At 55.9% G+C, this 11,473-nt stretch overlaps 1 protein-coding gene across 2 annotated transcripts in view; it reads left to right on the plus strand.

Moving 5' to 3' along the window:
* The window catches only part of SCAP (SREBF chaperone), a 28,428-nt gene extending 17,169 nt beyond the window's left edge, over positions 1 to 11,259 (plus strand). The window contains exons 6-22 of one of the 2 annotated variants that reach the window (XM_004676226.2): positions 124 to 296; positions 703 to 829; positions 2,133 to 2,245; positions 3,269 to 3,363; positions 4,222 to 4,320; positions 4,481 to 4,699; positions 5,458 to 5,834; positions 6,315 to 6,503; positions 6,590 to 6,791; positions 6,881 to 6,996; positions 7,087 to 7,612; positions 7,698 to 7,783; positions 9,340 to 9,422; positions 9,504 to 9,670; positions 10,329 to 10,409; positions 10,559 to 10,765; positions 10,850 to 11,259. In XM_004676226.2, coding sequence (XP_004676283.1) covers positions 124 to 296; positions 703 to 829; positions 2,133 to 2,245; positions 3,269 to 3,363; positions 4,222 to 4,320; positions 4,481 to 4,699; positions 5,458 to 5,834; positions 6,315 to 6,503; positions 6,590 to 6,791; positions 6,881 to 6,996; positions 7,087 to 7,612; positions 7,698 to 7,783; positions 9,340 to 9,422; positions 9,504 to 9,670; positions 10,329 to 10,409; positions 10,559 to 10,765; positions 10,850 to 11,095 — 3,106 coding nt within the window. In that variant the 3' untranslated portion in view covers positions 11,096 to 11,259. The remainder of the gene's footprint in view (positions 1 to 123; positions 297 to 702; positions 830 to 2,132; positions 2,246 to 3,268; positions 3,364 to 4,221; positions 4,321 to 4,480; positions 4,700 to 5,457; positions 5,835 to 6,314; positions 6,504 to 6,589; positions 6,792 to 6,880; positions 6,997 to 7,086; positions 7,613 to 7,697; positions 7,784 to 9,339; positions 9,423 to 9,503; positions 9,671 to 10,328; positions 10,410 to 10,558; positions 10,766 to 10,849) is intronic. The other variant, XM_004676227.2, reaches the window with a different exon arrangement.
* Positions 11,260 to 11,473: the final 214 nt, after the last annotated feature.

The following is an 11,473-nucleotide window of genomic DNA, read 5'->3' on the forward strand; positions in this document are numbered from 1 at the left end:
AAAGCTTCGATGTTAGAGTGCCCTCAACACAGAACAGGCTCCCTGGGGGAGCCTCCTCCCAGGGATTGTCTTTGTCTCCTGGAACAAATGGGACATTCCATCTCCCCTGTCCTGCTCCACTAGGTTCCTGGGCAGCTTGCGGGCACGCCTGATGCTGCTGCACCCCAGCCCCAACTGCAGCCTTCGGGCGGAGAGCCTGGTCCACGTGCACTTCAAGGAGGAGATTGGTGTCGCTGAGCTCATCCCCCTTGTGACCACCTACATCATCTTGTTTGCCTACATCTACTTCTCTACACGTAGGTCCACAGCATGGGGCTGGGGACTTTCTCCCCTAACAGGCATTTCCAGACCGGTTGTTCCTTTCCCCTGGGTGTGGCTGGGGCAGATATCTAGAACACACCTGGTGGTCGCAGGGCCAGGGGTTTAGAGGACCCTCTCCCCACCTCTGCCTCTGCCAGGGGCTTGGGTGTGTTTAGGGCCCTTTTAGGTTCTTATGAAAAGTCACTTGTTTGGACCAGTGTTCCCAAAGCCACACCATGTCCCTGACACCGAGCAAAGTATGCAGCAGTCCTTTGCTTTTGGTTAAACCGGGGTCTTCCCTTCAGTTGTCAGGGCGCACTCTACTCCTAGGAGCTTAGTTAGGGCCTGTTTGCTCTGGGGCCTAGGGAGGCGCTGCCCTGATGAGACTTCTTTGCTCTCTAGGCAAGATCGACATGGTCAAGTCCAAGTGGGGGCTGGCTCTGGCTGCTGTGGTCACGGTGCTCAGCTCGCTGCTCATGTCTGTGGGGCTCTGCACTCTCTTCGGCCTGACGCCCACTCTCAATGGCGGGTAGGTCCCCAGCAGGTCCACGGGGCCACGGGTGGGCCCGCAGCCCAGAGCGCCTCTGCCCCCGGGCATGTGGGCTGGAAGCTTGTGGCTACCCCGTATCTTTCCAGTGCATTTTCTTTTGTTCATTTTGGTGACCTGTTGTGATTTACCTATGTGTATGTAAAATATATCTGTATATACGTATGCTAATTATGTGTGTAGATGCGTAGGCAGGCATGTATTTGTGGGCATGGGATATGTATGTGTGTATGTTTGGCAAGTATTACAGTGTGCCTGGATGTTGGTGTGCATGTACACTATATGTGCACATGAACTATTCCTGCAGGGTGTGAGTCACAGATGTGTAAGATCTAGAAGGATATATTTCTTCCTTTTCACTATTTCTACATTTAAGTGCCTAATAGGCCATTTTAGAGGGAGCTGTTTAAGAGATGCGTGCACGCTCTGATTTGTCATCTTTCTGTTTGCTTTCCTTGTCATCTCTCTCGGAATCTTGTCCAGAAGCCCTTCCCTGAGTTTGGCCTTAACTGAGGCTTGGCCCCACCTGCCTGTCAGTGGTTGCTGTCAGTTTGTCCTGCACCAGGGCCTGTCAAATTGGTCACAGGAACAGAAATTTTGTTGTGTTTTGTGCTGTTACTTTCCTGGCTCATAGAGCTACTTCCTTTCCTGAACCCAACAGAGCTAAACACCCCCAGCTTCCATAGCTGCTGCTGTGCATTCCTCAGGGTCACCCAGGGACCCTAGTGAAGTGCACCCCCTTGGGTGTTGTTGTGCAGAGACTTCCCTCTTAGCCTGTTACAAGCGGTGTGAGGCTGTGGTTTCTGGTAACCAGTAGAATTCTCTTTAGGAAGAGTTGTTCTTCTCTAAACACAGCTTCTCCACAGAGGTACGCTGGCTTTAGGCTAGTCTCATCGCCTTTGCAGTTAGGTCTGTGTGGATGTTGCCAGCGGTCTTGGCCACCGTCAATTCCTCTGCCCGCAGAGTGGCAGGAGCTGTGCTGGGGTAGGTCTTCTCCGGCCCTTCTTGCACTGTGCCATCTGGCTGGAGATGGGATGGTGGCTGGCCCCTCAGTAAGGCTTTGTGGAATCTGAGCCGTGCAGACGGAGGCCCTGTTGGGCAAGTGTGGATTCTGTCCTGTGCTGTGGAGTTGCTTGCAGCCTCCTCTACAGGCAGAAAACCCTGAGCAGGTCAGATAAGAACAGCCATTCCTTTGAGAAAAATGGCTCCCTGGGACCCAAACGTTAAGAGCCAGATGTGTTGAAGGCCCTCCTCAGTACTGTCCTCTCCCTTTTTCTGCTTCCAGTGAGATTTTCCCCTACCTCGTGGTGGTGATTGGGTTAGAGAATGTGTTGGTGCTCACCAAGTCAGTGGTCTCCACCCCAGTGGACCTCGAGGTGAAACTGCGCATCGCCCAAGGTAACTCGGGGAGTGTGATGGCATGCCCTAGAGTAGGGGAGGGACTTCCTCTTGCCATGGAAACAGGAGCCCCGAAACCTCCCTTGCGCCCCCCTTCATTATAATATGCCATGGGCTGCTACTTCCAGCCAGCTCTTTAGCCTATGCCCTGAGGACCTGTGGGTTACTGGACTGTACTTTGTCCGGGTTCATTCAGTGAGAAAGCAAACCAGACTGCTACAGGGCTCATGTGTTTGGTGGCCCTTTGTCCAGGCTATACTTGTTTCCCCCTCTTGCCTCATCCACTGACGACTGTGGGTGGGGCCCCTGGGGCTGGTCACTTCAGAGATGCTGTTTCCACAGATGCCAGAAAAGTCCCACGTGGCCTTTAAGGGTGTAGGAGAGAAGGGACCAAGAAATCTAGACCTGAAGGTCTGAACTCTTGTATCTCCTGCTCTTAACCTCTCAGTTGTGAGAAGGAAGCTATTCATTTATTGGAAAAACCTCAGTGAGTACAGGACCAGGCTCTCCACGAGGTGTTCTGAGCTGAGAAAAAGGCCCCTCCATGTGAGGCACTCGGGCACACATGAGCAGCCATGTGTATGTGTGGGGTACAGGGGAGAGGCTTGAGGAGCAACACAGCGAGGTCTTCGGCCCTCAGACTGTTCTTGCACGTGACAGGCAGCCCGTGCCCGAGCAGGTCAGACAAGAACAGTCTTGGAGGCTGGATTTGCTTGGCTGGATAGCACTTGGCTTTCCTCTGGGTTTATTCATCTGGCAGCCTACTTCTATCTTCCTCTGAGGGTTATAGCTCTTCCCTGTACCCTGTAAGCCCCACCCCCTTTCCACAGCCCCCACCCCTTTCCTGCTCTTTGGGGCCCTAGCATTGGCAGGGTCTTGAGGGTTGGGCCTCTCTGTTGAATTGGTGACCTCAGAATGCTAGATGCCCACTCATGCTTCTCCCTTCTGAGGACCACAAGCTTGGTGCACACATGTTGCAAGTAGGTGTCCTGTGCTGGTCCCATGGCCTGTTGTCTTCTGCAGGCCTAAGCAGTGAGAGCTGGTCCATCATGAAGAACATGGCCACAGAGCTGGGCATCATCCTTATTGGCTATTTCACCCTAGTGCCCGCCATCCAGGTAAGGCCCCATAGTAGGGCTAACAGCCATTGCCCTGCCCTTCCTTACTCAGCTGTGAGCCTGTGAGCAGAGGTAGAGGCAGACCTTCACTGAGGAGAAGCACAGACTGCTGTGACCATTCTGAGAGTTCTTGCATAAAGGCAGTGAAAAGTCCCCTCATCCATGTCTCCCTGGAGCTAGCAGGCCTGGTGAGGTGTGGGGATCAGCAGAGTGCACAGGGCCCAGGCTCCCCGTCCAGGTGGCCTAGAGGGCATCTGCCGGATGTGGCAGTCTTGGGACCGCAGAGCTGACACCACCCTGTGCTTATCCACATCGTCTTACCCCACATTTGAGATGAAGCTGTGGTGATGCACCAGAGGGGAGGGGAGGAAAACTTGAATCTGAGACAATTCTATCAACAGAGCTTGGGTAGCAGAGACCACTGTCTTGTTTTTAGGGCTGAATTCATTCCCTCCTGGCCTCTTTCCCTCCTTTCATTGGTCCAGTGTGATCATTGGCCTGGAAACTCGGAGAGCCCTGGGCTCTGGATAGGTGTCGGTCTGTGGCGCACAGGCAGGGCCAGGGGCTCAGTAGGGCTTAAGTTTTCCAATCTGGATCAGTCCCTCTCTAGGGAGAGTAGAAAGTCAGCCAGTTCTGGTGGTATGAGGGGTCTCTGCTGCCCCCTGGTGGGGAGGGAGGGAAGGAATGGCTGGCACTTCCCTCCTTGGTCACTCCCATATCCAGCGGCTTTCTTTCCCTTTCTCTGTTGTGCCCTGTCTGCCACTGCCGTGCAGATTCTGAGATGCCAGCAGACAGGCAGGCGCTTCTCTAGGGCGCTGGGCCATAAGGTCATGGCACCCTCATATCTTTTAATTACAGGAGTTTTGTCTCTTTGCCGTCGTGGGCCTGGTATCTGACTTCTTCCTTCAGATGCTGTTTTTCACCACTGTCCTGTCCATTGACATTCGCCGAATGGAGGTAGGAGTGGGCCGAGCCCGGCCCCGCCCACCTCCTCCTCAGCCCTGGCTGTGCCCAGGGAGTCACTGGGTGAAAGAGGCACAACCCTTGGGTAGGTCAGCAGCCCTTGTGGGCAGCCAGTGGGCAGGAGCCTTGGGCCCTGATTGCTGTGTCCCTACAGCTAGCGGACCTGAACAAGCGGCTGCCCCCTGAGGCCTGCCTGCCCTCAGCCAAGCCAGTGGGGCAGCCAGTGCGCTTCGAGCGGCAGCTGGCCCTGCGGCCGTCCACTCCCCACACCATCACACTGCAGCCGTCTTCTTTCCGAAACCTGCGGCTCCCCAAGAGGCTGCGTGTCATCTACTTCCTGGCCCGCACCCGCCTGGCGCAACGCCTAATCATGGTACCTGCCCAGCTTCCTCCAAGGGCCCACACTCCATTTGCTCTTGAATTTTGTCCTTTGTCTTGGAGGTGGGTGTCATCCTTTGTAGCCTCTGGGGAGCCCATCACACTCGGGGTACCTGCCTGAACCCTGTTGATTTCTCAGGTGATAAACCTGTCTCTGGGAGATGTAGCCCGGGGGTCATAAGGTAGAGGAGTCAGCGTCTCCCAGAGTGGCCCAGGAAAGGAGTTTGCTAGATGCAGAGCTCGGGGACAAACCACCCTGGCTCCCCAGGTCAGTTCATCAGTTGCTATGCAGTGGGCAAAGCAGGGGCAGGGCTGGCTGCTGACCAGCAGGCCCTCTCCCAAGGAGTTGGAGTGAGAGGCGAGCAAGGCTAAGGCCTTCCGAGTTCTGGGCTCCCAGAGCACAGCTGGCAGCCGGTCCCTTTGGCCTTGCTGACCATGGGAGTCAAGCTGAGGTAGGGCTTGATGGTAGAAAGTTTTCTGTCAAAACCTAAGGTGGCCCTCTGAATTTCCAGACTAGGAAACCCAAACCCTGATCATGGGAAGGGAACCAGGTCCCTCCGGTGATGCTTGGCCCCTGGTGTTTGCAAGACTCAGGGAAGAAGTAAAGGACAGACTAGGCCCTGTGTCCTCTTCCCACTCCTAAGCCTGAGGTCCCTGTGCTGCTTCCTTCCACTCTGAGGGCAAAGGCTGGTGGGGCTTGGGGGTGTTCATCCCTCTGAGAGGCGCCACTGAGCACCCGATGCCTCTCTGCAGGCCGGCACCGTTGTCTGGATTGGCATCCTAGTGTACACAGACCCAGCAGGGCTGCGCACGTACCTTGCTGCCCAGGTGACAGAACAGAGCCCCCTGGGTGAGGGCGCCCTTGCACCCATGCCCATGCCTAGTGGAGTACTGCCTGCCAGCCACCCAGACCCTGCCTTCTCCATCTTCCCACCTGACGCCCCTAAGTTACCTGAGAACCAGACATTGCCAGGGGAGCTGCCTGAGCCTGGGGGGGCAGCAGAAGGCGTTCCTGACAGCCCAGCCCCAGAGGTAACCTGGGGGCCCGAGGACGAGGAACTTTGGAGGAAATTGTCTTTCCGCCATTGGCCTACACTCTTCAGCTACTACAACATCACGCTGGCCAAGAGGTGAGTTAGGTGGTGCTAGTTGCCTCCTCCTCACTCGGTGAGGGGTCTGCTCACTACCCCAGAGCATCCGTTCCCTGTGAGGCGGGGATCTGCTAACTTGAATTGTGCATTTCCTTTCAAGTAATTAAAAACCTGGAAGGCCGTGAGGTGGGAAGTAGGCCTCCAGACAGGCACTACTCGACCGTGGCCCTGGGTCCTTGTTCCGAGGACTTTGCTGTCTGCCCTTTGGCTGCTTACTATCAGCAGGGGCGGGGGGGACGGCTGCTTGGATGCCAGTGTCTGACAGCGAGACTGGGGTGTCAAGAGCTAGGCTGAGGAGGGACCTTCCACCATCCCTCCTGTGGTCCCCAGAGGGCGGTTTGCAGTGGGCGGTTTCAGCTGAGCCCCGTGTGGAGAGTGGGGAGGGGCCAGGCTAGCAGCTGGAGGGGAGGGATCCTTCTGAGCGCCTCTCCACCGAGGTTGCCCACTCTCTGGCTCTAGGTACATCAGCCTGCTGCCTGTCATCCCAGTCACACTCCGCCTGAACCCCAGAGAGGCGCTGGAGGGGCGGCACCCTCAGGACAGCCACAGTACCTGGCCTCCGCCAGGGCCCCAGCCGGGTGGGCTCTGGGAGGCCGGTCCCAAGGGACCGGGTATGGTGCAGCCCCACAGGGACATCACCCTGTACAAGTAAGATCCGAGAGGAGGCTGGGGTGGGTGGGCTTGGGGTGGGTGGACACGCCTGGGCCCACCTCACCTCTCCCAACTCTGTGCAGGGTGGCAGCTCTTGGCCTTGCTGCAGGCATCGTGCTTGTGCTGCTGCTGCTCTGCCTGTACCGTGTGCTCTGCCCACGCAACTATGGGCAGCCTGGCGGTGGGCCCGGGCGGCGGCGACGTGGGGAGCTGCCCTGTGACGACTACGGCTACACACCGCCCGAGACGGAGATTGTGCCCCTAGTGCTGCGCGGGCATCTCATGGTGAGCAAGGGGTGGGAGCCTGGGCTCAGGGCAGGCTGACGTCAGTGCCAGCGCCATGCCTGTGCCTGTACCCGTGGTGCACTCCACAGGACATCGAGTGTCTGGCCAGCGACGGCATGCTGCTGGTGAGCTGTTGCCTGGCAGGCCACATCCGCGTGTGGGACGCTCAGACCGGGGACTGCCTCACACGCATCCCGCGCCCTGGGTAGGTGCAGCCCCCACGCCTGCCCCATCGCCCTGCTCCCCAGGCCGCCCCCACCACACCCCTCCTCACCCCATCCTCCCGGCCCCCCAGCAGGCAGCGCCGGGACAGTGGTGTTGGCAGCGTGTTCGAGGCTCAGGAGAGCTGGGAACGGTTGTCTGACGGCGGGAAGAGTGGTCCTGAGGAGCTGGGGGACAGCCCTCCACTGCGGCACCGCCCCCGGGGCCCTCCACCGCCTTCCCTCTTCGGGGACCAGCCGGACCTCACCTGCTTGATCGACACCAACTTCTCTGCACAGCTGCGGCCCTCAGAGCCTACTCTCCCCGAGCCCCGGCACCGGGCCAGCTGCGGCCGTGCTCGGGACTCCCCGGGCTATGACTTCAGCCGCCTGGTGCAGCGGGTGTACCAGGAAGAGGACTTGGCTCCCGTCCCCACACCAGCCCTGCGCCCTGCCTCACCCGGGCCTGTGCTGCCGCAAGCCCCTGAAGATGAGGGAGGCTCTCCTCCCGAGAAGGGCTCCCCTTCCCTCGCCTGGATCCCCAGTGCAGATGGCTCCGTTTGGAGCCTGGAGCTGCAGGGCAACCTCATCGTGGTGGGGCGGAGCAGTGGCCGACTGGAGGTGGGGGAGGAGCTGGGCTGGGGGGAGGGGACCTGGGCCTTCCCGGCTGGCTGGCAGGCAGGCGCTCACCACCCCTGGCTTTCAGGTGTGGGACGCCATCGAGGGCATGCTCCGCTGCAGCAGCGAGGAGGTCTCCTCAGGCATCACAGCCCTGGTCTTCCTGGACAAGAGGTGAGAGCGGGGACGCAATGCTACAGTTTGGTTCTGCCCGTCTTCCTGGCCCATGGGCTTGGAACTCCTTTTCTGATAGGAGAGGGTAGCCCACCTCGAATGGAGGGGTGGAAACTCCCCAAGTTGTGATGTATGAAGCACCTAGAACTGGGCCTGGCACCCAGAGGACTCCTTAATCCTGTGACAGCAGTTAACGCTGTTCTCCTCTCTCACCTTTTGGAAGTGCAGGTTTCTCTTAGACTACCAGTACTGACCCTTGTTTGTCTTGACTGCATTTTATGGGAAACCTTTTTTATTAAGACTTCTTTCCCACTGATGCACTGTTCTGGGCTATAGGTGTTCTAGGGCTCCAGGTACACTCACTCCTGGGGCTTCTCCACAACTTTGTCATGACTACACCCCCACTCCAAAAAATACTACAAGAAGCCCTCAAACCAAATCCAACAGAAGAATGAACATGACAGTTCAAAACAAGGAATAAAAATACAAAAGGACCAAAAAAAAGGGCAAATATAGGTCACTCGTGCCCAGGGACCTCCCATGCTGACTCTTCCCAGTCTCTGACCACCTGTGGCACCATCTAAGCTAGAGCTGAAACCATTTTTCTTTCTTGGGGTGAAGGGGACCCCCTGCTTTTAACTGGTTCTGCTTGTTGGCAGTTGTCATTGGTGCTGTTGCTAGACGTTTTACACAGGGCTTGGCTGATACCCTCCAGCCGGTCAAGCCCACTGGGTTTCCCACACTAGGAAAGTCTCCCCTGCTGTTTGCTCTTTCTTTTTTTAGGAAAAGCCCAGGTATCTGCCTAAGCATCAAGGTCAAGGTTCCTGGGGACCATGGTCAGGCTCAGACATCAGGGCTTTCTCTATTTGCCTTTCCTAGGTGACGTGGGCCCTTCATGTTTACAGGTAGAGGTTGTAGACATGCATTGCCTTTTGCAGAAGTAAGATTTTGAACTCCGTCTACTTTTATGGCTTTGGGTCCACCGGATAAATAGCCCTGTCTTGGTCTGTCCGTGCCCTAGGAATTCTTGAGCAATGAAGATCTTTGTGGAAAAGAATGAAATGGGTGGGGTCTTGAAGGTCTTTGTGTCACTGAGGTAGTACCTCCTGGAGCTGAGAAACAGCCGCATCCCAGGTGGTTTCCCTCCTCAGAGATCTTTCTTCAACCCCCGTTTGAGCTGGGAACCCTCCATAAGTTTATTTTGGGCTGTTGGGTTTTTTAGTCTTTTATAGTCTTAAGGTTTTTTATAGTCTTAAGTGTCGGGTACCACTTTATACATACTAGCTCTGTGAGCTGGATATTCTTTCTCCATTTCACAGATGAAGAAAGTAAGGCACAGAGAGGTTAATAAGAGTTGCAGCCTGGGACTCTCCAGCCCCAGCATCTATTCCCTCAGTGCCTGTGCTGTTTCTTGACAGGCTATAGTTCCTTTCCGGAACTGGTATGGTCCCTTCTTTGTTGTCACAAGCCCAGTGGATCTGAGTCTGTCAAGCATACTCAGCCCAGAGACTGGGGGCTCTGAGGGAAAGTCACCTGGCAGTGCTTTTGTCTTCCAGGATTGTGGCTGCCCGGCTCAACGGTTCCCTTGATTTCTTCTCCTTGGAGACCCACACAGCCCTCAGCCCACTGCAGTTTCGAGGTTAGAGGGGATGGATGACACACAGGGGCTGCCTGCAAGGTGCCTTCTCAAAGACCCCCTCACTTTGCCTATTGTCACCAGGGACTCCAGGACGGGGCAGTTCCCCCGTCTCCCCCGTGTACAGCAGCAGTGACAGGGTGGCCTGTCGCCTGACCCATACTGTGCCCTGTGCACACCAGAAACCCATTACAGCCCTGAAGGCTGCTGCAGGGCGCCTTGTGACTGGCAGCCAAGACCACACGCTGAGAGTGAGTGTTGGCTGTGGGGATGGGGAAGGTTTTGTGGTTGGTCAGGGAAAGTGCTACAGGTGTCCTAATTGTGTTTTTATTGCAGTAACTGTGGTTTACAACATTGTAGGATTTGGGGATTACATACCTCTTGAGATGCATGTAACAACACTGCCCACTACCCAAAGGACCTTTAATCCTCTATCTTCATATTTCTAGCTTTTTTTTTTTTTTGGCTTTCATTTTCTGTTCCTCCATTTGGCTTCTCTATATTCCATGAGTGAAATCATCCAGTAGTCATGTTTCTCCTGACTTACTTTGCTTGACATTAACTCTGTGGGGGGCCTCCTTGGCCTCGGGGTTAAGTCTTAGCACTATCACCTCCACAGCCTAAGTTCCATCCCAAACCCCTGCCAGGGAAGTGACCCACATGGCACGGCAGACCTCTCCTGTTTCTCCTGCTGCTCACCTCAACAGTGTATTTCCTCAGTCTGCCTGTTCTGCTTCCCCACTTTGTCTCTGATGAATCCTCTCCCTGCTGCACCTCTGGCCTACACCCCAGTTCTTCCATACAAAAATAAAATCCTTAAACCAAAAAACCATGCAGGAGTTATTTCTTGGCCATTGTGTACTTTGGAAAACCCTAGACATCTGAACCTGACATTTGTCTCTATCCCAGGTGTTCCGTCTGGAGGACTCATGTTGCCTCTTCACGCTGCAGGGCCACTCAGGGGCCATCACGACTGTGTACGTTGACCAGGTAAGGGGGTCTCATGGTGGCTGTGAGTGGGTACAGAAGTACCAAGACAGGCCCTTGAAAGCAGAATGAGGATCGCCTACCCACCGGGGCAAGGTTGTCAACAAAGGTATTCCACCAGTGACCCAGCTGTCCTGGGCCTGTTCCCTTAGACCATGGTGCTGGCCAGTGGAGGACAAGATGGGGCCATCTGCCTGTGGGATGTACTGACTGGCAGTCGGGTCAGCCACATGTTTGCTCACCGTGGGGATGTCACTTCTCTCACCTGTACCACCTCCTGCGTCATTAGCAGTGGCCTGGATGACCTCATCAGCATCTGGGATCGCAGCACAGGCATCAGGCTCTACTCTATTCAGCAGGTAGGCAGGTTGGGGACACGGGATTCTTGGTGGTGACTTACGGAAGGGTTTGAGACACTGACACTGTCATGTCATTGCCTTCAGGACCTGGGCTGTGGTGCAAGCTTGGGTGTCATCTCAGACAACTTGCTGGTGACCGGTGGCCAGGGCTGTGTCTCTTTTTGGGACCTAAACTACGGGGACCTGTTACAGACAGTCTACCTGGGGAAGAATAGTGAGGCCCAGCCTGCCCGCCAGATCCTGGTGCTGGAAAATGCTGCCATCGTCTGCAACTTCGGCAGTGAGCTCAGTCTGGTGTATGTGCCCTCAGTGCTGGAGAAGCTGGACTGAGGGTAGCAGTGGCTGTGACTCCCTGGGCTGCTGTGTGGGGCCAATGCACTGGACCTAGACTTTGGGGGGAGGAGCTGAGCCTTCTGGAAGCTGCCTCGTGACTATAATATTAAACTTTTTTTTAATCACCCTTGCCAGGGACCCGTAAGCCATGTGCCTTTTCCCTTAGGAACTTCAGCCTCACTTCCTCCCTGTACCAAACCTCAGCATTTGGAGCCATGTACAGGGGACAGTTACAGGTTGGGGAAAGCGCAGCAGGCCAACTCTATAGAGACCGTAACCATGTCAGAGGGTGATTCCAAAGTCATCCTACCTCAAGCTCATTCGAGGCACAAAGTTGCTAGGGTGTGGTAGGGTTCTAGCTTCCTCCCCTAGGTA

Source organism: Condylura cristata, unplaced genomic scaffold (assembly GCF_000260355.1).
Source record: "Condylura cristata isolate star-nosed mole 26May11 unplaced genomic scaffold, ConCri1.0 scaffold00004, whole genome shotgun sequence".
In the NCBI taxonomy this organism is placed as follows: Eukaryota; Metazoa; Chordata; class Mammalia; order Eulipotyphla; family Talpidae; genus Condylura; species Condylura cristata.